The 23281-nt window shown below is 38.9% G+C and overlaps 2 protein-coding genes across 3 annotated transcripts in view; both read right to left on the bottom strand.

Moving 5' to 3' along the window:
* Nucleotides 1-2450: 2450 nt before the first annotated feature.
* fam83fa (family with sequence similarity 83 member Fa) lies at nucleotides 2451-15973 on the bottom strand. Its single transcript, XM_024271389.2, has 5 exons — nucleotides 15389-15973; nucleotides 9462-9629; nucleotides 5974-6095; nucleotides 3528-4318; nucleotides 2451-2663 (listed from the first exon to the last, which is right to left on the bottom strand). Exons 1-5 carry the CDS (start codon nucleotides 15857-15859, stop codon nucleotides 2614-2616), a joined length of 1602 nt encoding a protein of 533 aa, XP_024127157.1. The 5' UTR covers nucleotides 15860-15973; the 3' UTR covers nucleotides 2451-2613.
* Nucleotides 15974-17207: 1234 nt separating this feature from the next.
* The window catches only part of grap2a (GRB2 related adaptor protein 2a), a 25139-nt gene continuing 19065 nt past the window's right edge, over nucleotides 17208-23281 (bottom strand). The window contains exons 6-8 of one of the 2 annotated variants that reach the window (XM_024271337.2): nucleotides 20240-20332; nucleotides 20045-20155; nucleotides 17208-18170 (exon numbers count right to left, since the gene is read on the bottom strand). In XM_024271337.2, coding sequence (XP_024127105.1) covers nucleotides 17994-18170; nucleotides 20045-20155; nucleotides 20240-20332 — 381 coding nt within the window. In that variant the 3' untranslated portion in view covers nucleotides 17208-17993. Of the gene's footprint in view, nucleotides 18171-20044; nucleotides 20156-20239; nucleotides 20336-23281 lie in introns of both variants that reach the window. The other variant, XM_024271336.2, reaches the window with a different exon arrangement.

Below are 23281 nucleotides of genomic sequence, written 5' to 3'. Positions count from 1 at the left end.
TGCCAGGAGGCGTTTTCGGTGGAGCCTCTACATGCGGCTCGGTCGGTGGTTTTCCTGGCAGTGATCCACCACATGTTTTTCTGTCATTTCATGTCAGATCGTTAGAGGACGAGGACTTAATTACAATAAACTACACAGGCGGTTTCCTGACTTTAGGGCTTGGATGTAAAATGAGTCAGAGACCACAAACACTTTTTACTTGTTTGTGACTAAAATTTTTGTCCAACTTTCACAAGTTATTAAAAAATGTGACTTTAGAGAAACGAGGAAATATGCTGAAGTATAAAGTATATTTATTTAAATAAGAAATATATTATAGGAAGTTTTTTAGTCCAGTTTTTTATAAGTATTTTATAGGTTGTGCATTGAAACATTTGATAGATTTATAATATATAAAGTTATTTATAAAACTTAAATTATCTTGATCTATTTTCAAATAGCTCCCAGTTTTTTTTTATTATAATTATGCTGTTTTTAGCCCAAACCTAAAAACTTAAAAAAAAAACTCACACCCCCAATCTAACATTACAGCAGCAGCAAAAATAGCGAGCAATATCGAAGCTATCCAGGTGATTTATATTGATCTAGATTTCAGCTCAGACAAGGAAAACAAAGACGTTTACGGATCTATTTGTCTACAAGTGGATTAGAACACAAATATAATCAGAAATGTAATTTTAAGCTTAATTTTGTTTATAATTGTCCTCTATTAGACAAATGTTACAAAAACATGTTAAAAACACTATTTTTTTTAGAATGGTTCTCTATAGTGATGCTTGTAATCTTTTGGGAGTTCTTTTGTTTTTTTATGTAAAAATGTTGTTTATGTACTTTGATTAATTTGTCAAAAAGGTGGAAAATATCTTAAAATTGAAAAAAAAAAAAGTTTGTTATGAATGCTTTTTTTTTATATATATATGTACACAACTGTGAAAAAACCAGTGGTGTCTGAGTTCAGAATCTTTAGTGAGACAACACTGACACCCTCAGGTCAAACTAAGAATGACAACATGAGAAACAGAGTAATGCACACAATCAACATTTTAAAAATATGTTTTATAAACTTGTTCTACCGTTTGAGTAGACTGTTAAGTCAAGTGCTAAGAATTTTTTTTTAAATGATATATTTTTAAATGCTGTTTTTCCAAAACTTAAATGCTTTAACTTCAAATGACTTTAGGGTTTTTAAATCAAGGTGCCTAAATGAAACCTTACTTTTTAAAAAATATTTGTTTCCATCCTTGTTTATGAAGTACACTTTACAAGGTTAACATTAAAGCTTTAAGAATGAAATTTTAAAATAATCTTAATTCACTTACAGCAAGTCTGTAATCTGACGCTGCGGGGCCTCTTTTGGCTTTTGACCCCTCCATTCCTGCTCTCTGATTACAGAAAAATATTTTTTTTTATTTTTAAAGTGACTGTAAAATAAAAAGTAGTAAACCAAAAAAAAAATATATATATATTCAACCAATTTACAAGCAGTTGCACAGTACATATCACTAACTTTTAGACAGATTTCAGTAGCCAGAATTAAGGCACATCGGATTATAAGGGAGAACTTTCTATTCTTTAACAAATTTAAGGATTTTAAGTGTTTGATAAATACAGTGTCACTAAATTAGCTCTGATTTAATTCGATGATCCTGTGACACAGGGAGGGGCTTTTATTTTGAAAGGCTGTCATGTGAACCTTTGTTGAAAGCTACAAACCATTTCATATTATGAAAAAAATATATTTTCTCTTTATGTTATTGTTTTATTTTGCCCAAAAAGTCAAAAGTTCATTTATATTGATCATGATAGTGACAATAACAAAAATACAAATCAGTGTTTTATTTTTCTAAAGGGTGAATTGAGACTTTGTGAGTCGTTGTCAGCATAAAATCAACACAAATGGCTCGATAAGCGTTGAAGGTTGCAGACCCCTGATTTAGAGTACTGACAACTGAAATGTTTCTTTACTGTTATGCAGGTCAAAGATTAATGTTTCACTTGTTTTATTCAGACAAATGAATCAAAATGTACAAAAATGTAAACGCTTCAAACTAAAACTCCTCTGGAATTTACTCTGAAACTGACATTTTACCTTTTATTTGTGAACTGAAGGACTCCACTTTAATTTCTTAGAACTAAAGTACAATTTTCCTAGAAACTTTTTAATAATAAAACAAAAGAAAGTCCTTAACTTTACACTGACATTAAGATTTCTCTTGAATTAAGCTGCATATTTGTCATCATCAGAACCTAAAGGATTCACTTCCTCATTCTCGTCCATTATTTACAGCCTGTATGAACACAAGCACTCCAGCGGTCCTCAGTAAGACAACACCCGAGGCCACGCATACGTCTGATCACTTTTCATGGCACCATAGCAACAGCGGGAGCTGATGATGTAATGCACCTTCAGCCCATCGGAGGAGTTCTGGTCCAAAAAAAGATGCAGAAAATACTTAAAATCCAATAATTTAATACGAAACGTAGAAAACGTGGAGGAATGGCGGTATCTCTGCAGATGTTCGGGTCTGATGGAGTTCACAAACAAAGCTGGCTCTGTCATCTGGTTACACTGACGGTCCTGTGACTCAGACGGATAGGATTATGGTTCTCGTCTCATGACTGGATGCAGTTCTTCTTCTGGTGCCGCCGTCGCCCTTTGAACCCTGCTTGGACAAGACAACAAAGGATCCGTTACAAGAGGAAAACACAAAAAGTACTAAAATAAATAATCTGATCTACCAGATTTACACGAAAAAATGAGTAAAGCATCAACACTTTTTTTTTAAGATTTTAAAATAAATGTACATCTTACGTCTGATTTCTGTGATGGAGCTCGTAACTGAGGAAAGATACTGAGACTGTAAACTAGGGCTGGGTTAGTAACATTGATTTGAATCGAGTTAAGCTTAACAGATCGATAATCGATTCATAAAAATATAAATCAATTTAGCACATAAAGCTAAAGTTCGCTAGCTTGAAGCTAACGTTTAATGGAATTTCCCATAGGACGGCTAATGCTAACGCTCTGTTGACTAAATGAACATCTTTATAAACTCACAGACATTAGTTTTTCAAACTCTTTTAAGTAAATATTTTTAAAGAAATTATTTGAGGTCTAAAAAATCGTTTTAAGTTCATACTTTCTTCTTCTTCTCCAATAAGGTGTGATATAGTGCGATCGCCACCTAGTGGCCAAACTAAACCGTCCTCCAGGAGAAGCAGAACAATGTTAATGGTTAGATTCTCCTTTTAAGAATCCATGTAACACTAGATGATATTAACAATCTCACAATTTCACAGATACATTTTACAGTATGTGAACTGGATCAGATTTATATGAATATATTCACAACATAGTACATTGTTAATGCTTTTCTAAAAAAAAATGTGTCTAAATGTGTCAACTCAAAATTGAATTGAAACAAATCTGAATGTAATTGATCCAGGCTCTTGTGGATCGATTCGTTTCTGGAGATGATAATCGATACCCAGCCCGACTGTGACCCGGATAAATGGCGAGCACGCACCGTCTTCGTCTGCCGTGTTGATGGTCTGCAGAGACATGCTCCTCTGAACGAGCTTTGATGGCTTCTTGCTTTTGAACTTCAGACCTTCTGGCTTCTCGATCATCTCAAACGAGTCCTCCAGCTCTTCGACTCCTTTCCCCTCCGGCGTTTTGTTGGCGTGCACGGGGCTTTGAGGGGTGGCAACGCCCTCCTCGATCGTCTCTGAACTCTGATTGGCTCCTCTGTTTTTAAGGAAGTGCCTGAAAGAGCTGCGAGGCTTCTTCGCTCCGGGGAGTTGGGTCTTCTTGTGGTTTCCTTTTCCGTCCTCGTCTTCCTCGGCGGGTGACGCGGGACTCGGCGGAGAGACCGGCTCCACCTTCTCCTTACTGTCCTGGTTAGCTTGGAAAGCGCTCTGCAGGCCGTTCACCTGGTTCACCCGATCGACGTCCAAGTCCCTCTGAGTGGACAGGTCTTGCAGAGAGCCCGTCAGTCCCAGACTATTTCCAAAAACCAGAGAGTATTTGGGATTGTGGTACTTGTGCGCCGGCACCTTCAGGTTAATTTGTCTGGACGAGTCCCCCACCGACACCTGGAAGCGAGACGTGGAGACCGGCAGAGGCTGGATGTGCTCCACCTTGGGCTTCAGGATGGGTGTAGGAAGAGGCGGCTTGGTGATGCTGAACTCCTTGTAGAGGTCCACCTGCTCCGACACGGCGTACAGTTCTCTGAAGTCACAGTCGAAGAAATCCACAATCTGTCCCGACATCACGGTGATGGTGTTCCGGTCCATCCGGGAGGAACTCCAGGTGAAGCTGCAGGAGACGGGAGGATGGTAAGACAGGAATATGGATGTTCCCATTTATGCTCAACAGGAATCATACTTTAATTGTGAAGCAAGTTTATGAATAAAGCATTAGGAGTTGGCTGTAGTTCACAGATTGAGCCATTAGATGTCACTGTTTCCCTGCTATTTTAATTTTGATTCACATTTTAATAAGAGAGAAGTTAAAAGCAACAAAGAAGGTCAATGAATCCCCTCTAATCTCAATCTGTGATGTCAAACACTTCAAATAAAGCTCCTTAAGAAATAATAAAAAATGTTGAGAAACAAACATGAAACACAAACTCAGATTTGATTTAAATAAGGAAAATAATCTAGTAAGAAATGCTCCTAATTAGAAAAGAACAGAATTCCAGTCACTAGGACATTATCTCTTAAAATAAGATTATTTTGTTGTTGAAAATCCTTCTTATGGTCTGATTTCTAAACGCACTCAGACTATACTATCCTACAACTTGAGTCTAGATGAATATTTGGAAGCAGCCATCAAAATGCTATTAAAAGTATTTTGTAAAGCTTCGCCTGCGAGAATTGTGTCGATACTTTTGTACCAAAAGCTAAAAGTTTTTATTTATAGTGAAATTTTTTCAGAAAAAAATCCCCCTTAGAAATGAATGGAACCAAGCGATTACCCATGATTCCTCAAAACCTTGAGTTAAGTGTCTGTTCTGTCTCAACGGAACGCATCAGAAAATTTAAATCTGGGTTGTTCAAAGTCAGGCCTCGAGTGTCGTGTCTTACACGTTTTCTAAACAACCTGAGATTAAAGCTCCTTATTGGCCAATCACACCTGATCAAGGTGATCAGCCGCAGATAAGGAAATATTTCTGGAAAAACCAGCAGGAGGCCGGTCCTCGAGGACTGACTTTGGACACTCCTGATTGAACAGCTAGTGACGCAGTTAAAACTCCGAAGTCTTTTAAAGCTTCTAAAAGCTTTTAAATTTTTAAAATACATTAGATATTAAAAGCTAAAAGCTCTTAACATGTCACTTCTACTGTTCAATAAGAATACCTGAAAAGTCTTGTTTTTACTGTTAAAATTGTTACATTTTGAAAAAAACTAGGACAAAATTTCCAAGTCGGTACTATGAAAAGTATTTAACCTCTAAAACTATTGTAGCTACAAAAAAAAAACTTTGTTTTTAAATGTTTAGCAGCACCTAGTAGTGATTTAAAGAGCAGCTATGTCACTAATTCTTAATACCTAAATGTGCATCCATATTCAAACTGGGTATTTTTGGGCTTTGATAGTCAAAATGCTTAAACTTGATTGCTTTCAGTAATCGGACGGTTTTTTAAAAATAAATTGTAAATCTAGTTTTAATTTCAAGACAGAAAGTAAGACATTTTTTCCTGAAATATTATTTTTTACATTAAGAATCTCTGACATTTTTCCAGAAATAAATCTGATAGTTTGATACTTTTTGAGTGTTTGGAATTAATTCAAAAAGATGCTATGAAATAAAAAAACATTTATAAATGGATTCAAAAGTGGGTTAAAGGAGCCTCTAAAGACAAATTTATGACGTTGTAAAAAGGTGTATTATGAACAGGTGTTTCTCAGAGAAAGCCACTTTTGTGAAGCAGACAAAAGAGGCACAGGTGAGAGGAAAGGCCGTTTTACCTGTAGGATCCAAACATGACCTTCTCTCCATCCACCAGCATGTACTTTGAGCACAAGCTGCCAGGCAGCCTCCCAAAGGACAGCGCCAGCCCCGCCCCTCTCAGCGTCCGCGCTCGCAGATTCTGCAAAGAGACGCCCTCTTAGTTACACATTTCAGGATCACACAGGAGATCCAGAGCAAACACTCGGCTGTCAATCATGCACAGACTGCAGCTGCAACTGCGCAGACACGCCTTATGCAACTTTCTCAGGAAAAACACGTCGGCGTGTTGACCCAAAGGGAAGAGACAAACAAAGACGTGTCGTTTTCCTTCTCCTGAAGCTGACGCATCAGATGACGGGATCTGGTGGCCGCATCCATGAATGAGCGCTTGTAAGAAGTAAGAGTAACAGAGCCGGCGCCCTGAAAAGGCCTTTCACGCTGCATCACCTGACACCGGCGCGGGCAGACCCTCCGCCGCTCCGCGTTAACCGGACTGAAACTGTGCATACAGCGAATAAGGCCGGCTATTGTGTCCCGGCGCAGATCTGGTGACAGAGCGCTGCCGCTGTGCTGCCGCTCACCTTCACTTCCTGAAGACCTGATGTAGTCCCTCAGAAACTGAACTACTACATCCAGGTATGGAAAAAAGACTTTTAAAGGGCCTATACTCAATCACTCACGGAGCCAAAATCCAAAACAAACCTTACGAAACGGGACGAAGAAGATAAACATTTACTGAACACTCTAAAACTAAATTTTTTAAACTTTAAAACCGTAACTTTTTAACATTTTATAAACTAGATTACCTAACGCTAGTGTGAATGTTGTAAGCTGAATTTGTCCGCTGAAGATCCTGAAATTGATAGTTAAAAACACTGAAGCTGATAGCTAGCTAAAATGTTAGTAAAATTTGCCTAAAAAAACTAAACAAAACTTAGGTTAGCCAAAACAGCTAGCATGTAGCTGAAAAAATTGCTAAGCTTCAAAATAGCCTAAAAAAACTGAAAAAAAACCTAAATTAGCCAAAACAGCTAGCATGAAAATTGTAGCCTAACTCCAAAACAGCCTAAAATAAATTGAAAAGAAAAGCCTAAATTAGCTAGAACAGCTAGCATGCAGCTGAAATACTAGCTATACTCCAAAGCAGCCTAAAAAACTTTTTTTATGTTAGTTAAATTCAGAGACACCTTAAAAACTTAAAAAAGCCTAAGTTAGCCAACACAGCTAGCATGCAGCTGAAATATTAGCTAAACTCCAAATAAACCTAAAAACAAAGAAAAAAAAACAAAAATTAGCCAAAACAGCTAGCATATAGCTGAAATGTTAGCTAAACTCCAAATTAGCCTAAAAAACAAAGAAGCCTAAATTAGACTAAACAGCTAGCATATAGCTGAAATATTAGCTAAACTCCAAAATAGCCTAAAAAACCTTAATGAAAATTGCCAAAAAAAAAAAAAATGCCATAATAGTCCAAAAAGCTAGTATAATGCCAATAAAACTTTCAACTTTACTACACTCTGACTTCATATAAAGTAACAACTAATCGACTATTAAATTAGTTGTTGACTCTTTTAATAGTCGTGGCAGCCCAAGTCTTCAATAAATTCCAGCTCAAACAGATGTTTGTTACTTTAGACGCGGGGCTCCTTTAAGACACCCCCCCCTCCAGTTGTACATATACCACGTGTATTTCTCTTATGATCCAGTGCAGCGATGGCTGGGCCTACTAAAGGTAGATATATGGTATGTGCATCCATCTTTGAAGAAGTTTGGATTATTTTTGTGGCAGAAATACAGACACGCTGCCGATGACGTCATGAAATGGACGGCAGGCGGAGCTTCAGCAATCGAGTCGTTTTACTTCCTGGTAGGAAAAAAAAACTCACAAAAGTAACTCATACTTCCTAAATAATTTGTTTGTTATGCCGAACCCGAATTCTTCCCTTCTTCCAAACCCTTGTTTCTGTCCCTTCATTTATCCCTCCAAACGGAGTTATGAAAGAATTGTGTCTCATATTTCGGACGTCACTTTCGTTCGTCACCAACAATCCCCAGTCCGCTAGCGCTAGCGTAGAGCTTCCAGAGGTTGAATATTCATAACAACATCGGTTTTATAACTTTAAGAAGGTCATGCTACAACAAAAAGTCATTGCTTACATTTAAATGTAAACTTAATCATATAAATGGATTTATAAAAGGCTTAAGAAAATCATGGTATGGTCGTTTTAACGTTTTAGTTAGTTTAACAAAAATGTATAACAAATTCAATTACTTGATATGATCCTGATTGGTTTTCAGACACTTGAGTTAACCAGGAATGTTTCTAGCAAACCCAGTAAAACAAACAGAAGTGAACCCAGAATGAGTCCCTGAGGAACACCCACCATCTTAACTTTAAACCTGAATTTATAGCTGTGTCATAACCCACAGATATAGAAAGGCCACAGACTATTCCTGTCTAGAATTCACTCATACAGAATGTGCTTGTTCAGGAAAAAAAAATAGAAATAATAAATATATAAATATGTAATTTTAGCTTTAATGCGGTTAACACAATCTAAAAATTCAACAAAAAACTGGGCATTAAAAACTTACATTATGAAAAATGTTAAAAGCAGCACATAAATAAGTTAATAAAACATTATAAAACTCTTAAATCAGACATTAGACTGGATGCTTAAAAATAATAGAGTTTTAAAAGTGAGCTGAAAAGATGGTTGACCAACAAGTCAAAGAAGCAAAAAATGATTTAGTTATCAAAACGAATGCTTGAATAAATATATAATATTATGAATAATTATTATATGTATTAATATAAAATAATTACTTATTTATTCAAAATCCACAAATCCTTAGTTTGATAAAAACTGACTTAAAGACCCACTTTTGATTTATTTTTAAAGCAATCCTGATGATCTTTTAGTTTTCATTCTGCCAAAATCTAAAAACATGTCGTTTTCTAGGACATAGTTTCTGCAGAGCGGCAGCAGTTCAGTAGAAATTCACCTCTGAACTGTGGGCGGGACTGCTGGGAACAACCCCGCCCCCCTTTACCTCCCCATTGCTGAGAGCTCTCTGTTTAATGGAGCTTAAGGCGTGTTTTTTACGTCACAAATGAGGGATTTTTCAAACGACATTTTTCTGTCTGTTCCTGATTCACAGTTTGAATAAAAAATATTTAAAAAATACAAATTTGAGTTGAATTTTCTTCATATGTGTTCTCCATCATCCCAAAAAAAGACACAAATTTAATTAAAACATTAAAATGATTAGTGTTTATATGTATTATAGAGTAAAACACCTCAAACAGCTGATCTGTTTTATGGTTTAATGTGGAGAAAAATAAAGTTTAGCTTCTCCTGGACCGTCTCCTGACAGACAGCTGAGGGTTCAAACAACCACACTTCAGCAGCACAACATGAAATCAGACTCTCTTATCTCCTAATCTTATCAGCTGCAGTAGCTCCAGGAGCCCGCCCCTCCCCGCTCCGCATAATGAGCTCACCCGCAGGTGCATGGCGTTGATCTGCAGCCGGGAGCACATATCCAGGAAGTTGACGACTCCTTTGGCCTCCAGCACGATGTAGACCGCCACGGAGCGGCGCGACGAGGCGTCCAGCAGGTCCTGGAGGATCTGCAGGTCCGTCAGGAGATCCATGACGATGGCAACCACCTAAAAACACCAAAGGAGGGGGCAGATTTTGAATAAAAATAAACACGTTTTGAAAAATCAAAGAGCTGAATGCCTGTCAGCCGGCAGAACTCGTTTGTGAGGTGGTTATGTGGAAATCTGGAAGATTTCCAGTAACATAATTCACAGGCTCCACAAAAAGATGACAGCTGGAGCCGTCAGGTGTTCCACAGCTTTTATAGCTCAACCGTTTTCCTTTCTCTATCGCTGATGTTCATTTGTGTCTCAATCCTGGACAAAGTTTTTCTGAATCAAAATGAAGCCTCAACCAGCCGGCTGGAGCGGCTGAACAACCATAAATGTGATGGAAGATAAGGACTAGAAGATAAATCCTGATTTATGTGGAGGTCACACGTCCTGTGAGGTGATTTATGTCACGGTTTGGTCACAAGACAGAACAGCAGTAACAAATTCTTTCATTTATGTAACAAGTTCAGACAATAAAAAACAACACCTGCTGCTTCACCAACAACTCATGACTGACAGCAGGAATCAACACAAATATTTCATGTTTGTTTTATAATTGGAGAGCACGGCGGAGAGAGAATCATGGTATGGAGAATATAATTAGCGTTTATTATCTAGGTTTAAATGTTGATTTTATGTATTTAAGGTAGATCAGAAAACACAAAGCCTCTGTAAAACATAGTGGAGGGAGGATAATAGTTTGGAGAATTTCAAACTAAAAAAAACTTGTATAGTATTTATAATCTAGATCAAAATGTGGCTTTGATTTGACAGGAAAATCAGAAAACAAAAAGCAGTTGTGAAGCACAGTGGAGGGAGAATTACAGTTTGGGAAAGTTCAAATGAATCAGTTTATTGTTTTTTAACCTCGGCCAAAATGTGGCTTTTAACTTTCAAAATAAAATCATAAAAAGCCAAGCACTATTGAAGCATGGTGGAGGGACAATCATGGTTTGGAGAATCCAGAGTTTGACGAATCTGTTTAGTTTTTACTATCTAGGTTAAAACGTGGATTTTATTTTTCAGAGGAAGATCAAAATACTACATAGCTGTGAAGCACAGCAGAGGGAGAATAATGGTTTGGAGAATTTGAAATAAAGTTAATCCATTTATGATTTATTTTTTTAAGTTAAATGTGGCTTTTTTCTCAGATGAAGATCAGAAAACACCAAGTGGAGGGAGAATTATAGTTCAATGAATTCAAAATAAACCCATTTAGTGATAATCTAAGATGTAATGCTCCTTTGATTTCTCGGATGAAGATGATAATAAAAAGCAGTTGTGAAGCACGGTGGAGGGAGAATCATAGTTTGAAGAAGTTAAAATAAATTGATTCAGTATTTCTTAACCAAAGTTAAAATGTATCTTTTAAAATGCAAAGTAAAGTAACAAAAGCAATTATGAAGCACGGTGGAGGGAGAATCGTGGTACGGAAAATCCAGAATTGGGAAAAATTTGGTTAGATTTTATTTTTTTCAGAATAAAATCTGGATTTTATTTTGTGAAGGCAGATCAGAAAACACTAACTCATTTCAAAGCACGGTGGAGGGAGTATTGTGGTTTGGAGACTTCAAAAAATAATAATAATATAGTTTTTAAAATCTCAGTCAAAATGTGGCTTTTATTTCGTTAAGAAGAAAATCAGAAAAAAAGTCAAGTAAGTGTAGAGCACAGTAGAGAGAGAATCATGGTGTGGAGGATTTAAAACAAAATGATTTGACTATTTAAGTTAAATGTGGTTTTGATTTCTCAGACGAAGGAAGAAACAACAATTGTGAAGCACGGTGGAGGGAGTATTATGTTTTTGTAAATGAATCTTCAAAATGTGGCTTTTCACTTTCAAAATAAAACTAAAAAACACAAAGCAGTTGTGAAGCACGGTGGAGGGAGATTCATGGTTTAGACGGATTGGTCACAGATTTCAATGAGTTCTCCTGTCTCTGGATAAAGATCAGATAATCAGAACAAGCATGGACACCTCACCCCCCCTGATAATAAGCTCAGCCCCCCACCATCCAAAAACAGCAGCTTTAGGGGTTGTTGGCATGACAGGCTGCCCCTTCTAAAACTTCAGAGAGGATGAATCTGCCCTGAGGAACTCCACCTCAAACCGTCTGGATTTACATATAATACCAGACCTAAAGGGGGAGGAGTCTCAGTTCCTGCTGCCCGGTCGACCCTTCTTCACGTCAGTCGGGATCAACCTCTGCAGCCGCTTCTCGCTCTGCATACCTGGGAGCTGAGCCAATCAGAGCTGGAGATTTAAAAGTAAATATGAAAGGTGTGTGGGGGAGGGGGGTTAATCCTCCAGCTGCGTGTTCTGATGTGAAGCCGAGTTTTGTCAGAACTTGTTCATGACTCCTCTGCATGTGGGTTTAATTACTGAATAACTCCCGTTCAGAGAATCTAACGGACGGGATTATTCTGACCAGATCTCGGTGGGAGGAGCTTAGCAGCCATTAAAACAGAAACACTTTCTGCCCTCTTTGTGCTGCTGAGCTTGAGGGTCAAAGTGCAGAGAAGATGCTGACTGCAGCAGCGTTCGGTGGAGGCAGTATCATGGTGTGGGGCTGCACCTCCCAGTAAACATGAGTGATCTCAGCTCTCCAGGCTGGACTCTGTCCTCCATCCCGAGCCGCTCGGAGGGAAACCTTCAGCATCAGCAGACCGCCGCGCTCTTCAGATCCTAAAACCGCCGTTTGGGGTTTTATGAAACAAAAACATGTTTTTTTTGTGTTTGCTCGTTGTGCTCCAGCTCCCGCTTTATCTTGAAGGAACTCTTCTGGGCTGGTCAATCCTCTGCCTTCAAACCACAACTTTGATCCAGAGATTTAGGAAATCCTTTGTTTTCAGGCTGATTATCTGAGAAGATCAGCAGCGGATTACAGAACAACTGAAAACAAGACGTTCCTCGTTCACTTTAAAGCTCAACATACCATTTTCTCCACAAAAGAAGCTCCAGAAACCACGATGAGTTCCTCAAATGTTTATTTTTATTCCAATTCTGACCTAAAATATTAATTTCCTTCATGTTTAATCCCATGGATCTCCTTGATCTGGTTTATCAGGACAAACAGGTTTCGTTTCAAAGACCTGCTCCAGTCACCGTTTGATCCATTTTCAAAGAGTGGTCATTTAATGATGATTAGGTCGACTTTAGTGAAGAGTAACCCCGCCCCCTTTCCCATCATCCCTCTGTTTAAACATTTTCAACGATCTTTTTCTAACTGTATTTCTTCATCTGCTTCTAATGAATAATAATTTTAATTTAAAAATACTCAGAAATGCTCATTTAAGCTCCATTTCTTCATAAAAGTCCTGAATTTTCAGAACGATGACGTTAAAAACTGAATTTTTTTATCTTTAAAACGGCTTTCTGCATCAACGTGAGTGAACAGCGTTGGGATTTTTCTCACCATTCGTTGTCGTTTTTGCCATTTTCTTTTAGCTTTTTATGCCAAACAAGAATCAGACGACTTCATTTGATTCTCCTCCCTACACACAAAAACTGTTAAACTTCATCATGTTTAGAATATTTTTTATACATTGTTGTCCTCCAGCAGCTTAAAGAAATCTTGTTTTTTTTGTTAAAAACATTAAAAAGTTCAGAATTTCTACCCTTTCATTGTTTTATATATCTGAATAACATGACTCTGAATCATAACTGAGTTTTATCTGAATTTCCAGAGGAGTTCTAAGTCAGGTGACTTGTTCGAACCTGCCCAGTCTCGCTCAATAATCTCAGGTAAACGTCTAATCCCATTTATCCTCATTATTATTCGGTTGGCCTGATGGGAAATCACTTCGCTTCGTGCTGTTTTGAAGTGACGTTTGGTTTAAAATGTGTATTTTAGAGACTTAAAATCCTGAATACAATTTAAAAAAACTGATTATTTTCTTCTTTCACACAATCAGAATCATGAAGACGCTGGTCTTCACACCTGGAGGTCCCCGCAGAGGAGTTTTCAAAACCCTGATGACCGATTCACCTTTCGGCTGATGTTTTTGGTCACACATATTTAAAGTTTAAGTTCCATAAATTGTCTGGATGTGTGACCTTTATTCTCAACATTTAATTATTCATAATTATGTTAAAATGTTGTGGTTTTAAAGTTTTAAAGATTGGCATTGTGCTAACTTTGGATTATTTTGGCATTTAGAAAGATTTTTAAGGCTATTTTGGAGTTTAGCTAATATTTCAGCTACATGCTAGCTGTTCTATCTAATTTAGGCTTTTCTTTACAAGCTAAATTAGTTTTTTTTTGTTTTTTTTAGGCTAATTTGAAGCTTAGAAGTTTTTAGCAAAATGCTAGCTGTTATGGCTAACGTAAGTTTTGTTTAGTTTTTTAGGCAAATTTTGTCATATAGCTAATATTTCAGCTTGCTAGCTTCAGCGTTTTCAGCTATCAGCTTCAGCGTTTTCAGCTATCAGCTTCAGCGTTTTCAGCTATCAGCTTTATCATTTCAGCTATCAGCTTTAGCGTTTTCAGCTATCAGCTTTAGCGTTTTCAGCTATCAGCTTTAGCGTTTTCAGCTATCAACTTCAGAGTTTTCAGCTATCAACTTTAGCACTTCAGCTATCAGCTTCAGCACTTCAGCTATCAGCTTCAGCATTTTCAGCTATCAGCTTTAGCGTTTTCAGCTATCAGCTTTAGCGTTTTCAGCTATCAGCTTTAGATTTTCAGCTATCAGCTTTAGCGTTTTCAGCTATCAACTTCAGCGTTTTCAGCTATCAACTTTAGCGTTTTCAGCTATCAACTTTAGCGTTTTCAGCTATCAACTTTAGCGTTTTCAGCTAACAGCTTCAGCATTTTCAGCTATCAGCTTCAGCGTTTTCAGCTACCAGCATTTTCAGCAATCAACTTTAGCGTTTTCCGCTATCAGCTTCAGCGTTTTCAGCTATCAGCTTTAGCTTTTTCAGCTATCAGCTTCAGCGCTTTCAGCTAGCAACTTTATCATTTCAGCTATCAGCTTTAGCGTTTTCAGCTATCGACTTTAGCGTTTTCAGCTATCAACTTTAGCACTTCAGCCATCAGCTTCAGCGTTTTCAGCTATCAGCTTCAGCATCTTCAGCAAATTCAGCTTACAGCATTCACACTAGCATTATCACTGCTAATGCTATATTTCTAGTTCATAATTATGTTAAACAGTTACAGTTTTAAAGTTTGAAAATGTAGTTTTAGAGTGTTCAATAAATGTTTATCCTGTTCGGCCCGAGACCTAAGGTGTGTTTTGGGTTTTGGCCCCTTGAGTGAATGAGTTTGACCCCTCTGCCTTAACTCATCCTCTGGTTCCATGCGGCCAGGAATTAAAGTTCAGTACTATTTAGAAAATGACGTACAAATCGTTGCTTTTTTACGACACAGATTTGACGTTTGCTCCTAATCCACTAATCCAGTTAAATCTGTTTGTTTTTAATTTGACAGTCACATGAGAAATTGCTCATAAGTAGGTCAAGAGGTCAGCTGTGACATCATGTCGAACGATGTTTTAAGAATAATGAGTCCAAAAATCTAACTTATTTTTACATTTTTTGGAAATAGAAACTAATAGCAACCAAAAAAACAAAATTACAAAAGGAAAAATTGGGGTTAAGTAAAAGTTTTGATGTGAATAAAATCTGCCTAAACGAGCAGACAAATGTAAGGATTTTTTAATCGATTTTTCCTCCTAAACTGTGTATATTATTATTTATAATATTTTTATTTCCGGCCGTTTATTGCAGTTTTGGGGTTGGTGGGACTTTCAGAATAAACGCGCAGCTCCCGACTGACCTTGTGGGACTCCTGGATGAGCCTCCTCACCACCTCCTTGATGTGCGGCCCGGGCGCTTTGGGCGGGTGCGTGTACACGGCCACGCGCGTCACCCCCTTGTACACCCCGCTGCTGCCCGGCCAGCCCAGGTCCAGACACGGCACCTCGGTGTCGGACATCTGCGGCCAGTAGGTGGAGTGGACGCCGGAGTCGGCGCTGGCCGCCTCGCGGGGCTTGTCCGGCTCGGGCTCGGACTCGCTGTCCGGCTCGTACTCGCGGAAGGTCTTGCGGATGGCTTTGAGCTCGCGCGCGCACAGGAAGTCGCGCATGTGGTCCTCGCGGAGGCGCTCGCGGAAGGCTCCGGCGCCGCCGCGCAGCAGCTGCTCCAGCGCCGCGCGCTGCTCCTCGCTGTAGTAGAACTCCGGCTGGTTCTCCGGGACCTTCTCGTTGACGTGATCCGGGTCCAAACACACCAACTGGGACTCCGCCATGACCCCCCGCCGCTGCCGCTCAGGGACTCACCGGGACTGCGGGGAGCCGCTCCACCTGAGCCGACAGGTGCGGGGGGAGGAGCCCAGGTGCAATTAGGGGGCGGGGTTACACAGGTTGATCAAATTCTCTCCAGTAATGCATTTCAAAATAAAAGCATGCACCAATGAACTACAAAGCTTAACAAATTAAAAGTTCAAAAAGATCAAAAAAATATTTTAGGGACTAAATCATGATAAAATCAACAGTTTAAAGTTTTAGAAAAATAATTGATTACTTTACCTTAATTACTTAATTAAAATTGTAATCACTTTACTCATTTCCCAATTTAAAAAGTAAATTACTGCTTGTTACTTTTCCACTTGCAGACAAATTATCACGAGAATGAAGCACAACAAGACATTCTTGTGAAAACCACAAATTAAAAACAAATGCTACACGGCAGAAATTGGTTCTTTTTTTAGTAACATGTCATTCATGCATGAACATGATGTGAATGTACATTGTATAATACAGTCTATAGACATGTGTGTTACACCACAGCAGAGGAATGCAGTTCATCTCCAGGACATAACACGCTTTACTGAAATATTTATGCCTTTGTTTAAAGAAAATTTGAATATCTCCAGTTGCTGAAAGCCTCTAGGAATTCGTCCACATCCGTATTTATGTTCTTTGTCATACGATCACCAATCTCTAACTCTGCAATAAAATGCATGCATCAGTAACTGATTTTTTAAATTAATATTATCCATTTTGTTTAACAATATCAGAGCAAACTGTTAACACAAATTTACTTGTTTTATTCGTCGCCTTTACTGCACCAAAATGTGAATAATAATGAAGTAATGAGGGAATCTAATTGTAATTTACATCAGCTGCTCCTGTTGCAGAAGATTTTACTACACAGGGAATAAAAACGATTTTGCTGCATCTTTTTTCTTCATTTATTAATGAATTTAAACCTGAAAACATTGTAGAAAAACAAACATGTAAATGCAGTTTTGTTCTTTAGGGTATTTGGCTCTAAACAGCAAGAAGACACGTATTCTTTTAATAAATATCTGACAGCAGATTGAACTTTTTACTATTGTTTAGCTCGATTTTCTGATGTTAAAATTCTAAACAGAAATGACTAAACTTAATTTACTAAAACATATCACAAAAACCAAATTATTCAGTCAAATACTTTGCATTTTTCTTCAAAGTGTAAAGGCCAAAATGGAGAATAAAAAGAGCCACAAAAGTCTGATCTGGAACCTCGTTTTGATCTATTTTCAAAGCGTTTCCGGTGTTTTTTTTTTTTTTATGACTATGATGTTTTTGGCCAAAATTTGTTTTAAATGTCGCTTTTTAGGAGATAGTTTCTTTAGACGGGACTGTTGGAGCAATACCGCTCCCCTTCCCATCAGAATGCAATTTTTAGCTTAATATTTATAATAAATGTCCTCCATCCTGAGAAAAATCCCACTAGAACATGTTTAAAATTTTCATTGGAATGGGTCTTTATAGAAAACTGATCACTATTACTTCTCCAGTACTTTTTTTTTTTTACAACAAGAAAACCAGTTTTGAGAAAAGCCTTTATGCATATAAACTTATTAAACAACCAGTTCATTCTCAAGAACACTCTTTAAGCATGAACCACACAAAATAAATCAGCTTTTTTGTGGAAAGCTCAATAAAATGAATTACAACAACATGTTTTTTTTCTTTTTTTATTCCAGAGGATTGAACGTTAATGGTGGTTTTAATGCAAATTCCTGTACATTTTATTTAAATGTCAACTCTAGAAACTTTAGTTATTTTTGTGTTCAGGGTCAGAAAATGATCAGAAACTGATTTTCCTGATTTTCAATCATTTCTCACCAAAAACGAGAAGATTTGTAAAAAAAAGTTGTTTATTTCTGAGTCAGAAAGCTGAGAGGAAGTTACACTGATGTCATTTGTACAGTGAAAACGGAGCGGAAGGAGCTGATTCATCAGAAAATAAATACCTGCCCGCACCTCTAAGGGTGAAATCCTCTGCAGCTCTTCCTGCTGTGGATTCAAGTTCATATAAAACCTGCAGACAGTCCTCTGCAGAGCACGCCGGCGGCCGTGCACATGCAAACCGCGGCGTGCACGGCCCTCTCCTCACAGCATGACGGTGTAGTTGGCAGGAAACAAGCCGGTTTTCCCCTGCAGCCTCCCCCTCCACCAGGACAGGTCGGAGCGGTCCATCACCTCGATGACGTCGCCGGCGCAGAACCCCAGCTCGTCGTCCTCCTCGGCGGTGAAGTCGTACAGCGCCCTCACCATCAGCGCCGACGCCTGTGACGCAGCAGGAAGTGACACGGATCATGTTAGAGTGAACGGGATCCGTCACAACCCTCTGAGATAACAGCTGATTCGTTTAAAAATGTATTAAGACTTGCGATGGTTTCCTTTGTCGATAAAGTTTGGGTTTGAATGGTGACGAACACATCAGAGTGTCTGCAGAATGATTTGAATTTGCAGACTTCCTGTGAAGCCGCAGCTTCAAGCGTCGCCTTTAAGCTCAACAGCCTCAATGATCTGTCATCAACAATAAAGGTTTAAATATTATTTAAAAAACATTGGATAGAGATATATGAATCAGTGAAATTTGTATTTAAATATATAAAAAATACCAGAAAATGTATTTTTTTGTTTGCCTAATTACAAAAGTTTTCGACAATTCTTTTCAGTTAATTTTAATCTGTGCATTTCAGAGCTGAGCCTTCAGTTTTTCTCTGCCAAAACCATCCTTGTTAATATGAACTATTTTATGTTTCCATCCTGTTATTATGAATAGAATTTTATGGATCAATTCAATCATAAATTGATTTTTTAAAATAGACCGAATTCACTAAAATTGTTCATATTGTAAAAACAAGCTCCTCCCACTGCAATAACAGCTGCAACAAAACTCAAAGAACTTGTTAAACTTGAAAATAAGCATTTTTACTTAAAGTAATTATGGATAAACTCCATCCATGAAGGAGGTCCAGGAGATCAGCAGAAGATGATATTGACTGAAATCTTGCCGTGAAGATGTCGGTAATGAGACGCTGCGGATCGATGCGTTCAGAGCAGCCGTGATGTGTTTAGTGGCGGCGTGGAAGTTCTCATACTGACCCCTTTGTCGCCCATCACTGTCACAAAACTGTTACTCCTGCCACACAGAACTGCTTGAAGGTTGAAAGTGGCGGAAAAATCTTTTTCCTGCTGAGACGGGGCTTGCTAGCTTTAGCATTGGTCAGCCTTTTTTTGATGATGTTCCATTTTTACGGATCTTAAGGACAACTTATGCAATAAATCCACAACTAAATCAACGTCTCCACCTTCCTCTATTGTTAACTCCAAGACAGAGAGTAATTCAAACAAAACTCCAGTGCAGTTACTCCCTACGGCCTGAAGAACAGAAGAAGTTAGCTTTTGGTAGAAACTGCGGAAACCTGGATCCGCTTCTTTTTTTTTTTTAAATGTGCTCTAAAACTAGCATCAGGTTGAGACTCCAGTCCAGCAGATTCTCAAAAATCAAAAGACTTTGATTCAGATTAGGGACAAAAAAATAAATTACCAGGTTTCACTTGTTAGACTTCTTGATGTGATTCTCAAAAGGTGAAAAATGAATTAATCAAAATGTTGAAGAGACGAGTCATTCTGCACTTCTGTAGCACGCTACAACGGCTCCAGCTACAACAAAAGAGCTCCGTTACAAATTGGATAGCAGATAGATTGGGTAGCCTTTACAGATTAGGTGGTCTTTACAAATCGAGTGGCCGTTACAGATCGGGTGGTCCGTTACAGGTCGGGTAGCCATTACAGATCGGGTAGCCATTACAGATCGGGTGGTCCGTTACAGATCGGGTTGTCCGTTACAGATCCGGTAGCCGTTACAGATCTGGTAGCCATTACAGATCGGGTGGTCCGTTACAGATCGGGTTGTCCGTTACAGATCAGGTAGCCGTTACAGATCGGGTAGCCATGACAGATCGGGTGATCCGTTACAGATCAGGTGGCCGTTACAGATCAGGTATCCGTTACAGATCGGGTGGACGTTACAGATCGGGTAGCCGTTACAGATCAGGTAGCCACATACACCGCTGCGTGTTTAATACTTCGTCATAGGCTCAGACTGAACACCGTGACCACGCCCCCCATCACAGACGGTAACGGCTGACCTGCTGCTGGCTGCGCTGAGGAGGGTAAGTCATGCTGGCGGGGCTGGCGGGGCTGTTCCTGCCGGTGTGGCCGATGGTGTGAGCTCGCTCCTCCAGAACCGGCCTCTTCACCTGAAACGACAGTCCCAGAGGTCAGGCTGTGAGGGCGCCGTGACCCGACAACGCGGCGCCTCATAAGTCTGAAGCGAGGCTTACCAGCTGGTTGGAAGTCTGGTCTGAAGATCTGCGCCCCGATGAAGCCACGGCGGCTGCTGGGTTGCGTTGCTCAGGTAAACTCCCCCTCTTTACCTGCTGACAGGAAGCAGAAGAGCAGAGCTTGTAGATCAGGAAACAAAAACCTGGCAAACGTCGGACGACTTTCAGCAGCTGAACAGAAATATCCTGAAAAGATTTAAACGAAGCAGCGATGGATCTAAAACCCTGAAACACTTGAAGAAAAAAAAACTGTGATTAAGGACGGTTAAAACATCAGGATGTCAACCGTGATATGAATCTGTCATTTTCACAGAAATCTAAAAGGAAGTTACACAAAAACGAAAACCTTCAAAGCTTTGAAACAACTTTTTTTCACACATAAGATAAATGTAAAATAAAATATTTGCAGATGACAAACAGTTTTACGTCCCATTTAATGCTACACAATAATCAACAATATATTTTTTATTCTGTGCATCATTAAAATATTAGTAATCATTGATTATTGACTGCATTGCAAATATACAAATGCAAATATTATGCTCATAAAAATGTTTTTTTTATTGTTCTTTTAAACATTAAAATGGTTACATTTGACCAAGAACATAACAGGATACATTTATGAAGTCACAAACTTTTCTTCCTTTAAATTAAAAAGTATTTAAATTCTAGTATTTAATTCTAAAAAACTTCAGTGAAAACTAAATTAAACTAGATATATGGCATTACCAGCGATAATGCTGCTGTGAATGTTGCTGCAGCTGAATGTTGCTGAAACTGATACATCGTTAAAGTGCTGAAACTGATGGCTATCTAAATTATTTTTGGCTTCCGTAGCTATGAGTCTTAAGAAATTATTTTAAACAGCATTTACTTTCATATGCAGGTCTAGAGGTGAGGCGAACTGTGAAGACTTTCAAGAGGAGCTCCCATTTCCAGGAGGAGTTAGGAGACCTCTGCTGACTCCTCACGCTCCTCCCTGAACTCTCAAACAAAGCTTTGAGAGAAACTCTGAAGGAGAATCTTCTGACTGAACGTCTGAATCATCTCTCTGTGGTTGAGGCCTTCTGGCCACACGAGCCTCAGCATGTTGAAGCTGCTGGGACGGATGTGTGTGTGTGTGTGTGTGTCTGGAAACACGTCTGAACTTCTGCTTAAAACAGAAACTACAAATCAAGCAAATCTCCTCATTTTTGACCCTCTTTCAGGTGAAATTCTCCTGGTTGATGTTTCTACAGAATCACGATGCTGAAATCTTGTCTGGAAGTGAATATATATATATATATATATATATATATATATATATATATATATTGCTCACAAAATTTAAAGGAGCACTTTAAAGAAACACATTAGATACATCAGATCTCAATATGAAGTTATATATCTATACAAATAACGACAGTTCAGTGTCTTAGAAACAAAAGGATGCCAAGTCTTTTAATGGAAATAAAAGTTTTCAGCCTACAGAGGCTCAATTGTGTAGACACAATCAAATCAGAGTGAAATGAAGATGTGGCAGGCTAGTCCATTTTTTCCAAAACTTAATTTCTGCAACTCAAAATGCTTTTCAGTATCTTGTGTGGCCCCCACCAGCTTGTATGCATGCTTGACAGCGTGGCGGCATGCTCCTAATGAGACGACGGATGGTGTTTGTGGCATTTCCTCCCAGATCTGTGTTTGGGAATCCCTGAGCTGTTGTACAGTCTGAGGAGCAACCTGGTGGTGCCTAATGGACCCAAACATAATGTCCCAGAGATGTTCTATTGGGTTTAAGTCAGGGGATGGTGAAGGCCATTCAATTGTTTCGATTCCTTCATCCTCCAGGAACTGCCTGATACTCTTGACACGTGAGGCCGGGCATTGTCGTGCATTAGGAGGAAACCAGGACCTACTGCACCAGCGTAGGGTCTGACAATGGGTTCAAGGATTTCATCTGGATACCTTACGGCAGTCAGAGCACCATTTCCTAGGCAGTAGGGGTCTGTGCGTCCCTCCATGGATATGCCTCCCCAGACCATCACTGACCCACCACCAAACCTGTCATGTTGAACCACGTTGCAGGCAGCATAACGTTCTTCTGGTCTTCTCCAGACTCTTTCACGTCTATCACAGGTGTTCTTGAGCAAATGCCAGTGGAGCTCCACAGTGCTGGGCAGTGAGCACAGGGCCCACTACAGGACGTGGGGCCCTCAGGCCACCTTCATGAAGTCTGTTCCTGATTGTTTGGGTAGAGACATTCACACCAGTGGCCCTCTGGAGCTCATTCTGTAGGGCACGAGCAGTGCTCAGCCTGTTCCTCCTTGCACAAAGGAGCAGGTATCGGTCCTGAGGGGTTGAGGACCTTCTACGGCCCTGTCCATCTCTCAAAGAATAACCACCAGTCTCCTGAAATCTCCTCCATGTTCTGGAGATTGTACTGGGAGACACATTAAACCTTCTTGCTGCAGCACGTGTGGATGTGCCATCCTGGAGAAGTTGGACAACCTGTGGAACTTCTGTAGGGTTAAGGAATCGCCTCATACTGCCAGTAGAGATAATTATCAAGCCAAAATCAGCACGAGTGGAAAACCAGCCAAAAAAGATCAAGAGGGAGAAACTTGAAATGACCTCCACATGTAACACCAGTCCTGTTTGGAGGGTTTTCTAATTGTTGCCACTGAAGTGCACCTGTTGTTAATTCATGAACACCAATACAGCTGAGATTGATTAACGAGGCCCTCAGCTGATTAACCAACCAGAAAATTATCAGACAGGTTTAATTCAATTCATGACAGAACCAATAAAAAAGTGTTCCTTTCATTTTTGTGAGAAGTATATATACATATATACATATACATATATACATATACTTATATACATATACGTATATACACATACATATATGCATATATACGTATATTTATGTACATAAATATATATTTAAAAATAAATAATTACATATAGTTTAATTTTATATTAAAAAGAAAAAAGTGGATTTTTTAAAAAGAATAAACTACGTTGTTTTTTTTTTGGTCTTTTTTTCAAATTAAAAGCTGCGGA

This window comes from Oryzias melastigma, linkage group LG8 (assembly GCF_002922805.2).
Source record: "Oryzias melastigma strain HK-1 linkage group LG8, ASM292280v2, whole genome shotgun sequence".
Classification (NCBI taxonomy): domain Eukaryota; kingdom Metazoa; phylum Chordata; class Actinopteri; order Beloniformes; family Adrianichthyidae; genus Oryzias; species Oryzias melastigma.
This window is presented reverse-complemented; position numbering and strand designations above follow the sequence as displayed.

What these genes read in the sequence shown, in the direction of transcription:
- fam83fa (XM_024271389.2), bottom strand. Translation starts at nt 15,859, where the DNA reads ATGGCGGAGTCCCAGTTGGTGTGTTTGGACCCGGATCACGTCAACGAG. An exon ending in TCATCCAGGAGTCCCACAAG is followed by an intron (nt 9,630 to 15,388) that starts GTCAGTCGGGAG and finishes TGGTGTTTTTAG; the next exon opens with GTGGTTGCCATCGTCATGGA. An exon ending in CAACACGGCAGACGAAGACG is followed by an intron (nt 2,664 to 3,527) that starts GTGCGTGCTCGC and finishes TTGTCCAAGCAG; the next exon opens with GGTTCAAAGGGCGACGGCGG.